The sequence below is a fragment of the Acipenser ruthenus genome, chromosome 28 (genome assembly GCF_902713425.1).
Source record: "Acipenser ruthenus chromosome 28, fAciRut3.2 maternal haplotype, whole genome shotgun sequence".
Classification (NCBI taxonomy): Eukaryota; Metazoa; Chordata; class Actinopteri; order Acipenseriformes; family Acipenseridae; genus Acipenser; species Acipenser ruthenus.
The window spans coordinates 179,818-192,427 of record NC_081216.1 but is presented as its reverse complement, the minus strand read 5'-3'; the positions used below and the strand labels follow the sequence as shown (position 1 = coordinate 192,427).

The following is a 12,610-nucleotide window of genomic DNA, read 5'->3' as shown; positions in this document are numbered from 1 at the left end:
AATGACCTCTAATATTATAGTCATATAAATAGGAGGCACTTTTTTACACAGAGAATTGTGAGGGTCTGGAACCAACTCCCCAGTAATGTTGTTGAAGTTGACACCCTGGGATCCTTCAAGAAGCTGCTTGATGAGATTTTGGGATCAATCAGCTACTAACAACCAAACGAGCAAGATGGGCCGAATGGCCTTCTCTCGTTTGTAAACTTCCTTATGTTCTTATGTTCTTATATATCTAGAAGTCTTTAAAATATGTTAGTTTGTTTTACAATGAACCAATTAAGCTCAATTCCACATGTGTGACATCTCGAGCGTACAATTACTTTGCAATGTTCAATATGGGTGAACGGAATAATATTGCAGAATAATATAGTTCTCTAGTCCAGTCTCTACACAGAATAAAAGCGCTCCTTGGTCAAGGTGATGCTTACTTTCAAAGAACCGTTTAACTTTTAATTTGTCACACAGTCAAATATATTCACATTACATTATACTTAAAAGAAAAAACTGAAGGAGCTGCACAAAAGTCAAACTGATTCGCTAATTAAAGCATTAGGAAACGAGCAGCTGAACACCATGTTTCTGAGGCGGGTGTGCAGTTTAAAATGTCCTCTTTATTTCTGACAGGAAGCAAAATTGTTCCTATACCCTACGCTATTCTTTTGGAGGAGGAGGGGTGGGTGATCTCTTCGCTTTTATAAAGTAAGGGACATCAGGTCATATTGTTAACACTTGTGCTTTTGGGTTAACCCTTTCTGAAAGAGGACCAGTGCAGATGCATTCAGGATCGAGGAATGTAAAGTCTAAGACAAGTCTTTTTCAGTGCCTTTAAAATTATCATTATAGTTTGCAGTTCTACATAAAATACACTGTCGGTTTTAACACCGTTTTATTAATACAACAGCATTCTTTCTTTGTGAAATCCTTGTTTTTTTAGATTATCTTTGGGCTAGTTTTACTTCCTTATACTTCCATCTCAACTCATTATTACCTACGCATTTAGCCTGCAAATAATCAATTTTAGCAGAGTAATGTATGTAGTCCTTTAAAAAGATATTACGGTCTAATTCACGTTTAAAATACAGAAACAAGAGTGCAATATTTTTACTCTTTAATCTAGTTGGCAATGTATATTTTTATACAATGAGTAGGCCTACAGCTATACATTGTATTACTTTTACATTCACTTTAATGATTATTGCAAAGCCACAAGGGCATTTTATACATGGTTACATACACTTTAACGCCAAACAACTAGGAAATCGCCTGCTCGTAAAAAGGAGCTCTTTAATTATGGTCCTGGGTACTTATTAAATTGGTTTATACGGTTCAATTCCGCCAATATTCCTCTTTCAAAATGTGCTTTCGTCTTTGTACTTGCTTTAATGACTAAACGTTTTTAAAAGAATATGCAAAACTGACAAAGTAACCCTATGCATTGTGCCCAGCACACATATAAAGGTCCAGCATATTTCTGATTAATACAATTATTTGGTTTTAGCCTCACAGCTAGAAGGATGTTGTTAAACGTTGTGTAGCGCTGGTATCATAGCCGAGTTCTTTCTGGCTTTCTGTTATTAAGAATGAAAAATATTTCCAGGTTTACATCTTCCACGAGACAGCATGTCCTAAGAAAATAATAATGCGACCTGACAGCCATAAGTATGTATGGGAAAGGCCAACAGACATTCTCAAATCATGAACAGATTTTTGGAATGCTCGCGAGACATGCTGTGCTAATAGAGTCGCTGTGGAAACTGGCAAACAAAAATCACAGAGTAAAGCAAAGTCTAAAAGGCAGCATTTTTATGTCGGGTAAATTTTGTTGTCACTTTTTAATGAGCACCTTTTCCCTTATTTTTTTTTTCACCAATCTGCTTTTTATAACGCGCGTAACTGATCGAATGTACATTGTGCATTTTACATTTGTTTAAATATCCAACGTGATCATATTTGCAACCACAAAATGGTTGGTTTTACGTAATAACAAAATGTATATCCCATGTAAAGATTATTATAATAGTGCCATAAATGTTACATTTACTGATAGAAATACATACATGTATAATCCAAATAAAACCAGCCCCTGTAATTTCGATTACAAACTGTTTATTTTAAGCCTCAGACACGTTTCCCTTTATGTGAATTAAAGGATTATAAGAATATCAAACTTCAAGACATGCTGATTTGAAACTGCACACACGCAAGCTCTGTATAAAGACCAATACAACATTGGTATATTATTTCAACCAACCTTAACAATGTTTCATTAAGAACATACAAATCCATGAAAGGCAAAATTTGATAGGTGAGAAGCTTGTTTTCCTTATCCCGATCCAATAGTTATGTCTATTCCAATCTTGGGATTTATTAAAAAAAAATAACAATAACAATAATTATAATAATGGGGGGAAAAAAACACAAGACAAAAAGGTTTATAAAGTTTTCAAAAACAAAAATCAAGTCTTATTTTTTGCAAGGCCACTTCATTCTTATAACTAAAAAAAAACATACAAGATTAAAATATATATATTTTAAGGTAAGCAAAAAAATAAAAATAAAAAAATAACACACCGTGTCATCCGTAAGGCCTCGTGAAATCTGTCTGTTGGGCTTTCTGTTTTTTTTTTCTTTCTTTCTATGTTTAAAAAGTCTTTTTGGAGCATATGAACCAAATCACATCATTTGAGGTCTTGGCATATTGTCCTGGTGGTGCGTTGGGTACCAGTGTCCAAAATTGTTCATGTAGCTACTGGCGGGTATTGGCGCGCCTTTGTTGGCCATGGAGACATCCCAGAGATGGGGGATGTTGGGTGGACACGGCGAGATGGATGAGGTGGTGTGCAGATGCTCCCCTTCTGGTCCGCTTGGGCCATGCTTCATAATCTTCTTGTACTTGGAACGTTTGTTTTGAAACCAAATCTTAACCTTCAATGACAGAAAAAAAACCACTCATTAATTTTCATATGGTATATAAACTGTCATAACCTGCATAATAGTCTTCCATCAGTTAAGACCATAATTAGTCACCAATTATCTATTCATTTTCAATACTATAACAATTATCCATGTAGATGTTGAGATATGCCTTTCTGAGGCTTCAAATGTCTGCTTTAAAATTGTAGATTGTGAAAATAATGAAGTGGAACAATAAAATCTGTTTGCTCATGGTAATATGGAATATAATCACCCTGTAACAATTTTACCAAAAAGTATTTAATTTGATATTGAAAAGTATAATGTTTTCAGCATGTGTGTGTATTATACTCAAAGTCTACGTCGTAGCTCAGCAATGACTGGTGGTTTGGAGGAGAGCAACATTAGTTTATTGCTGGCAGGAGTCCATCTTGAAAAGATTGACAAATAAAACTAATAGCAAAATACTTTAATTCACAACCCAACCCCACTGAACCACGCACTTGCATAGTATCACTAATATAGGCCTACAATATAATGATAGGACCCCGTTGTAAATTATATAATTTAGTATTTAATCCAAAATTTGATAAAGAGCGAGATATATATACGGTTGACGTCTAGCCTATGGAAAATGTTTTTTTTTAAATTATTATTTTAAATTATTTTTATGAGTTCATAGTCGACTTTATATTTTCATGTGCATGTATTTGTTTAAAGAAAATAATAAGGGCAGCAGTGTGGAGTAGTGGTTAGGGCTCTGGACTCTTGACCGGAGGGTTGTGGGTTCAATCCCCAGTGGGGGACACTGCTGTTGTACCCTTGAGCAAGGTACTTTACCTAGATTGCTCCAGTAAAAACCCAACTGTATAAATGGGGAATTGTATGTAAAATAATGTGATATCTGTGTAATGTAAAATAATGTATAATGTGATATCTTGTAACAATTGTAAGTCGCCCTGGATAAGGGCGTCTGCTAAGAAATAAATAATAATAATAACTTTCCAACGCAGTACAGGATATACTAACAATCCCAATTTCACTTTTGTATGACTTGTTTCTTGGTTGTAAAATATTCATGTTTTCCCATTCAGACAGAAATGCCGAATGATCAAATGATTCTGCCAGATTAGCGAATAATAAAACTGTCTTAGGCCCGCTACTAACCCCATTGCATTAGCATGTGTGCTTCTCACTTCCATATGAGCTAATCACATTGCCCCTTCCAGGCTAATTCACTTAATTTAGATTCTTAATTTTTTGGAGCTATGTAGGTTTACTCCGTATTTAAGATAACTTTTGGTTAACGTTTTGCAAAGTCAAGCTTTGTTTAAGAGATGTATGTGCGTAAGAAGTCTGTAAACCTATATACATAACTAGTTTAGAATAATATATATTTTTAAAATACAACATTCTGAACATACTATTGTTATTCTCAAAATCCGTTTGTTTTATATACCGGTAAATACAGCGCTGAACAATCCAGAACGTTGGAACTGCCTTTATCGTTTAGTGTAACTATTGTTTAACAGCTATTGTAATAAACACTCCTAGTGTATTGTATATTGCAGAATTCCAAGACAGTATCGCAATATTCGTATTGGAACGTGTTGTCTATCTAAACAGTCCTAATGTGTGCGGGCGGTGCAGCTATTTCTGCTAAACTGTTACAGACCTTAAACAAGATATAATAATATCTTCCCTTTCTAAAATATTTTTCTTTGTTCACAATAACATGTTTTGATGAGATTGGCCGACATGCTACTTCATTGATTTGTAGGTTACCTTCACCCTCTTGTATGCCGGTTATGGGTGTATACATGCGTATTTGTAATATAGGCAACAATCTATGTAATGGTCTCTGTCTAACATAATTTCCTTTCGCGGGAGTTCCGCATCTGATTATAAACTGCGTCATACCATGTTACCAACTGCGTTTATTGTGGACATATCAGTGGTTTTAATTTGTATTTTGTCAGGGTGGGAAATGTATCAATCGATTGGCCAATAGACATGAAACAGCCTAGTTATAAAGCTGCTATATTTGGGTTCGTGAAAGAGGAAACGCATAAACAGTGCACGACTAGCACACCACTGCTTACTTTATATGATTAGGACTCTAATATCCCCTTCTGGACAATATAGCACTCTGCCTTTAATGTACTTTAACTATTTAATCCTGCACTTAACCCAACCTATAGTATGCATTTCACTTGCACTCGCAGGGCCGGCGTCACGGGGGCGCGGGCTCTGATGGGGCCCATACCAAAGATATTCTATAATCAGAGCTACGTAGGCGGGACTAGGCGTGAAAATTTATAATAGGTCGGTGTCGATTAAAAACAACAGACTGTTCAATTTACGGGGCGGAGGGGGGGGGGGGCATTTCTTTCACAGCTGCTGTTTATAAAGATTAAAACAAACAGTTTACTAACAAGGTATATAATCACAAATACTTCTAAAAAATAAACACATAGGCCTATCATTCAACTTTAATTCTCAGATTATTATTTTTTTTTTAAACCGCTCGGTGGAAGTAAGCTAACTTTTCCACAGTTGTATTAATAAGTACATAACGTGCAATCAAAGTACATAACGTTCAAAGCAAAAAGAGCAGAAAAGACAGCTAGAAATTTCCCCAAAAGAAGCAGAAAATGCTAAAAAAGGGAAGGTGGGTACTGCAGACTCTTGCACCAGCCCTGTGCACTCGTACCTAACCCTGATGTATCTATCAACGCTGTTATCTGCTCTTGAGCTGCCCCGATATCAAATTCTACTGCGTTTTGTATTTGCTCTTATTAGGACAGAAGTCATTGTAGTTTGTATCTTGCTCTTAATTGTACTGTAATTCTTGATCTGTATTTTATTTTGTATAGAACTGTAAGTCGCCCTGGGTAAGGGCGTCTGCTAAGAAATAAATAATAATACCAACCTGGGTCTGGGTAACCCCCAATTTAGCCGCCAGATCGGCCCTCTCCGGCAGTGCCAGGTACTGGGTTTGCTGAAATCTCTGATTCAAAGCCTGAAGCTGTAAACTGGAATAGATCGTTCGAGGTTTCCGGATCTTCTTTCCTTTGCCATTCAGTCTGATCTCTCCATTCTCGATTACCGTCTTCTCGCGATCTTCAGCGGATAAACAAATGCACATTAACAAATAGAATTTCGACTTAGGCCCAAATGCAACATATTTCACTGTACCAAGCAAACACTGTGCAACAGAGATGAGATTTCTCCGAAAAAAACTAAACAAACTAAATTAAATCATAAAGCTCCTTCATTAGGAAATACATAGCTTGAATCTATTTACTAAAGTATTACGTCATGCTTGTTGTAGAAGTGTTTGTGTGTTTGGGGTTTTGAAGACCATTAAAATCACCCATTATATTATAATATTTAATACCGACCGACTTGTACATTGACGATGACTATAAAATTATGTAGCAGCCTGTAGTGTCGTGTGTGTGTGTCGTGTGTGTGTGTGTGTGTGTGTGTGTGTGTGTGTGTGTGTGTGTTTAAATAATATTTACCACCTCGGTTATTTAATTTGTGACAGCCTTTTGATTTATTGCTATAGGCCAATACGTGGACTCGCGTGGTCTTTAAAATTACACCATTAAGTAAAGATTTATAGGTAGCAGGAAACCCAAACACCACCGTGGAAAAAAGACCACACATTATGATAATTGCATAAGTAATGTATAGAAAAAACCACCGCTATTCCATGTTACTCTTATAGATCTGAGAAACAAACAACTTGAGGTTATTTAGGAACCTTTACATTATATTACTGTCTAGTTTTATAAAATTAACATGTAGGCCTACTTTCTCCGTTTAAAAAAACAGAGAGAAAGCTTTGAAAATATCCCCTATTATTATTATTATTATTATTATTATTATTATTATTATTATTATTATTATTATAGTCCATAGTAACTAAATATTAGGTTTTACAGTCTATTTTCCCTTTTTCACATGATCCTGTGCTTTGATAAGTTCGCACTGAGAAAGAAGACCACACGTCTAAAAAAAAAAAAAAAAAAATCAAAACCCCTTTATATACCTATATGGTTTTGTGAATAAGGTATGCGTGTGTTTTTGTTTTCAGAAACCACTACACCACCATACACATAATAAAAAATGACGATCTTTGGGCAAATACAATGACCAAAAATCGTCCGCGTCCAAGCTGGTTTATTTTTGGGCGTGCCAATTTGATTACAGAATCGTAACCCGTTTCAGGTGTTATTTTTATTAGCAGATCTTACTTCTACGTCAATGCTTGGGCCATACAGTTGAGTTCTTAATCTTAACCACTGTATGTAGCAAGAGTGAATATCATTACACATAAGAGTGTTTTTTTTATATATATATATATATATATATAAAAGGTTGCAAAATAGGCCACATATATCTCCTATTGTATATTTTAAATATGGGTCAAAACCAACAGCACTTTTCTTAATATTTGCCCCCTTGAAATTATTTCATTTTTGTTATATATTACTATTTTAAACTATATTACTTATATATTACTATTTTCTTATTGCTTTTATAAAATACATGTTAGTTTTAAAAGTAAATAAATTCACGTATACGTCAATTTTGTATTTAAATCTAGATTAAGATTTTAGCATACAATCTGTGCGTTTTCTAGATGGTGAATTCCCTGTTATATATATTTTTGTACTATATGAACTCATTTCATCGATTCCTATCAAAAATGTTATTAATATCACCGTTAAAAATGCCATTGACACAAACCGTTGCAACAACAAATCATTCAAAATAATGACTTTATGAAACGTGCATAGATATGTGCATGCATGTGTGCGAGCTGTATGCGAGTGTGAGCGTGTATCTATGGGAGCGAGTGTCTGCATTTCATTATTGCAACCGGGCACAATAGCGGTGTCTTCAACAAACCCCTCTTTTGTTGTTTTAGTGTCTGTCAACAGCAAATGATACAATACATCCTTTCTTTACAAATCGATGGGATTAAACTGTTATACGATAAACACCGAAAGCAGGGCGTATGATAATAAAGGAAAGCGACTGGAGAACACACCTTTCTTCGGGCATACAATCTAATTCATTATATATATATATATATATATATATATATATATATATATATATATATATATATATATATATATATATATATATATATATATGGTGCTTTTTTATATACAAAAACTGTAACGTATGACAATGTTTTGACCAGAAAATATGCCAAACTGTATTTGCGTTTTAGCAGACTTGATTTAAAATATAGTCGAACATCATATTCATGAAACAGCAGAACATTTATCGATTTAACCCCAGCGCAGATACCGTTATGAAGAATAAAACAAGTGTGCCATGTAGGCCTATCTAAAAGGGGCATATTGAGAAATGCGTGGGATTAAAGCAAACAAAGAACTCAGTCAATATCCACAAGACATACACATATGGGCAGCAGCGTATTCATAATATCAGTTTAAAGCATTCATCCCATTGTTGTGTTGTGTTTAGGTTCTTCTATAGACTATATCTATGACCTAATCGTTGACCATGCCTTTGACTCTCATTGGCGTTGGAATATTACCATGTATGGAGAATTAATAGACCTATGCCTCATTTAGATAAATATAGTACAGCTATATGGTCAAAGGTTTTACATCATTCTAGTATTTTAGGATTGAGACTTATTTATTTATAAACATGTTTTATGTATTTTATTAACACTATGTAATCAAATAAACTACACAATGATATCGTAAATGTCAACCGGAATTAGACCAAAAGTCTACCATAATAGTAGCACTGTAATAATTCATGTTAGATTTTTTCAGTTTTTCGGTAAGTATATGGGAAAACTACAAAGCGGTATGTAATTCATATATGTTAACATAACATTATTCAGCAGGTTTTATTCGACTAGTTAATTATATAGGGTGATGCAAAGCACTGGCTATAGCTGAAGGTAACACGATCGTGTGTTTAGCTTATTGTCTAAAATCACAAATGTTAACTTCAGAATGGTTTCATACACCCTATAAATGTTCGATGAGTTGCAGCCAAAGTAAAGCAAAAATAAAGATATGTTGTTAAGTGCGGTTCCGTCTTCTCATTAGTATTAAAATATGACAGTTGGGTCTATATAGCTTAATGGGTTGGTGGTATGGATTTGCAAAACAGAAAACACACAGGCTCCATTCCAATTGGGGATACCCATATTATTATAATATTTTTACTATAATTCTTACGTGTTTCATTTGCGGTGATGACGTTAAAGCCTTTAACGAAGTATATCATTTAAGTGAAAACCAGATATAATGTTTTGTGGGGAACAAATACCCGAATGAACTTTGCAGTACAAATAAAGTTAACAAATGTAGTTGAGTTATTGAGGCATTTGGTTTCATTTAAACTGCAATTCCGATTTCTTTATGACCGCTGAATGATTGTTGGCACGAGCCACTGTTAAACCCCACTTAAAAGATTTTAATTATGAATTTAACCAAAAACACAATCTTTTCACAATCGCTTAAAGGGGGAACGACTTCAAGACACATATTTACTTATTGGGATTAAGTTTTTAAATAACACCTCCATAGCAGAGACACTTTGGAGTCATTCTGAGCTATATAATCTCATGTACAATTATAGCCCAAACATTGTCATTCTTCGTGCATTTGCCGTAATAAATGATTAAACTGACCCCACACGTTATATTTCCTTCTTATTGAAAATTGAGTTATTTTTATGTTTATGCATATAGATTATCAATAAAACCGCTATTGCCAAGTTGCAGAGAGTTCTATATGAAATGTTTGTTAACAACGCGCTCCTGCATTGATGTAATGTAATTCTGAAAATGACCATAAATTCGTGACGTGCACTAAATACTATTAATGTCTATAGCGTAAAGTACATTTAATTAAAACGAGCACAATAGAACAACAGACGCGTATACCTTGAAAATATATATATCTTTTAAGACTGCATATGTGCGAAAAAGATAAGGGCTTTACAAAAATATGTAACGTATAAAACCAAAGTACTTAATATTTTTTCAAACACCTACCTGGGTCGTCTATCCTCGTGTGTCCTAAAGTGCTACTGTGGCTGTTGTGCTGGTAGGAGAGGTAAGCGCTCGGGTGGTGACTGCTCACCGAGCCGGGGTAGGGGTACGCCAGCGAGCGGCTATAAGAAGAAGCGCTGGGAGAGAAGGGGCCTTCGTGCTGCGGGTGCCCGCCCGAGTGCAAGCCGTGCACGGGGTAGTGGTTGTGAGACAGCGCGGGGGAATGCTCCTGGTGGGATGAAAGTCCGTGTCCGAACTCCAAAAAGGCCGATTTGGACGGGTCTGAGGCGATCAAGCTATCAGTCATAGAACTCATAGTCATCATTGAACAAGCAGTCCATATACAAGTTGCATGCAAACGCTAACGAGAGTAAAACTGCACCCGATCCATCAGAAATGTAAACGATCCCTATATCTTTACATGTATTTCCAGATCCTCTTCAGAGCGCTGCTGTAGTCTCGAATCCTCCCTTGCAATTGTGAAGTTAAATAGAGTTAACGAGAAATCCCTCACAAATCAAGGAAAAACTCGAGAATTTCCTTGAACGCTTCATACATATGGATATGATGTGTCACAACCCCACTTGGCTAGTTGCACCGAGGCATCTGATTGGCTGAGGTAGTTTACTATGTCACACATCCCCGAAGGTAACCTTGATTAAGATAATTAACATAAGTTAATGAAAGCTGCCTTTCTGCCACTAATGTTAGGTCGGCTTCAAGTAATCGGGCAGTTTTAATAAACGAGGTTTTACATGAAGCCCTTGTGTAACTCTTGGCTTTCTTTTCGTTTACACTGAAACGTGTCAGTAAGTTGGCTGCTTTTATTTAAAATGCAAAATGCAAAAAAAAACAAAAAACATGATGAGTTTAACAGTATTTTGGTGTAAATCATTTTGTTACGCTCTCAGGCACAGAATCTTCGGTTTTCTCTTAAGACAAGCGATACCATGAGACGACATATCTAATCATACAACTTATGGCGGTTTGACATTTTGATATGGCCCCTAGCAAATTTAAGAGGTTGTCAGAAACCATATATTCCAAACCAAGTATAGGTTCATTTTAATTTCAGCTCTTCAAGATCATATCCACGTCACTATTTCATACCTTTTAGCGGTTGCAAAACCATTTGCTAAACGCGCGTGTGTGCTTGTGCCCAACAGGCTAACTGAAAAAAGTGATTATGGTAAGTCCACAGTTTGTGTTAAATGTGTCAGTTTTCACACAAAAGTAAATACAAATGTTAGTCACATTTTAAAAAAATCAAATTAATCAGAAGTGTGCTTAAGTGATAGAGTTTTGTGACATTAATATCGTAGGATCTTGTTACGTGTTTTCCCGTCCAATTTCCTTTTTTAAATACACATTGTGTGTGTAAGGCTGATTTTTACAAATGGGACATTATAACAGTAGTATGGCTTAAATTAAAGAACATTAAATAATATTAAAACAAACGTTTTATTGTCCTTTTTTAAGTGTGCAAATTTGTACTTTGCTGAACATTCGGCCCTTTGTTTTACACAAATGATGTATTTCTTAATAATCTTAATCAATACTGCATTAACCATTTCGCACTGTATACACACATGGACTGTATATGGTACATGTAGACAGATAAACATATACATTAAAACATGGATGAATAAATTAACTATGACAGATAAAAGCTTTCAAACTGTGTAACTTGTCATATAAAAGTCACATTTCTGCTCCCGATTGTAATTCAAGACATGTGATTTTGTGTAATTCGAGACCTAAACAGGCAACCATTTGAACCAAACATTATTCACCAACTTGAAATGTGCTACCCAATGCAAACAGCCCGTCGGACTGTTTACAAATATATACTGGTACAGTATATAAAAAAACAAGGAATTGTGTTACATTTATACCCCCTATAACGCACAGTACACTATATCAATAAACACTGTTTAAACATGAGGAAATTCGAAGGTTAATCTAAATTAGAGAGTGGGGTGTTATTCACGTTACAGATCAACCGCAGAATTTGGACCAGTTTCAAATGATCTTCACATAGATCCTACCGGTATAGGGTTTGATATAAATGGTTCACCTGTATTACTGAATGGCATTCTATATAGATGCATATTGAAATTATTTAGAATGAAAAGTTCAGTAATTATTGGGAGAGACAGACAGGCAGCCAGGCACACTATTTATAGAGAAATGGCAGTTGCTTGTTTATATTGACTTCTGTGAGAATAACAGTTAATGGACCCAATTGCAGACATTAAGGCTTTGGGGGAATGCAATGCAAATGGCAGACTTTTTAATATGTGTGGTCTGAGGGGTTTAACGCACATTAACCCTTAATCATCGCACTTTCTTTGCCTGCCTCTGATATTTTCCCTAAATGCAATGCAAATACACTCCTCGTGTGATTCCCACATCAACTATTAATGGCTTTTAGACGTTGTGGATTATGGTCACTGGATTGCTGTATATCATACGAAATCAAGTTCACAAATCGGGATTGGATGCAGCTCAACAGCACGGAGTATTTAACACTGGTAAATTGTAAATTCATTTTTTTTATTGTCATATGCATTCATTAAGCATGAGCTATGTGCATATGTGCATATAATATGTATATTAGAGTGAAAT

The 12,610-nt window shown here is 35.2% G+C and overlaps 1 protein-coding gene across 1 annotated transcript; it reads right to left on the bottom strand.

Moving 5' to 3' along the window:
* Positions 1-2,092: 2,092 nt before the first annotated feature.
* LOC117434727 (homeobox protein Dlx4a-like) lies at positions 2,093-10,553 on the bottom strand. Its single transcript, XM_034057352.3, has 3 exons — positions 9,986-10,553; positions 5,849-6,039; positions 2,093-2,928 (listed from the first exon to the last, which is right to left on the bottom strand). The coding sequence occupies exons 1-3, from the start codon at positions 10,305-10,307 to the stop codon at positions 2,677-2,679; spliced, it is 765 nt and encodes a 254-aa protein (XP_033913243.1). The 5' UTR covers positions 10,308-10,553; the 3' UTR covers positions 2,093-2,676.
* Positions 10,554-12,610: the final 2,057 nt, after the last annotated feature.

Bases quoted from the DNA above. Each gene is read 5' to 3' on its own strand.
- LOC117434727 (XM_034057352.3), bottom strand. From the start codon at position 10,307: ATGATGACTATGAGTTCTATGACTGATAGCTTGATCGCCTCAGACCCG. The intron at 6,040-9,985 runs GTAGGTGTTTGA...TATCCGCTGAAG, and splicing joins CACGAGGATAGACGACCCAG to ATCGCGAGAAGACGGTAATC. The intron at 2,929-5,848 runs GTTGGTATTATT...CTGTCATTGAAG, and splicing joins TGGGGGTTACCCAGACCCAG to GTTAAGATTTGGTTTCAAAA.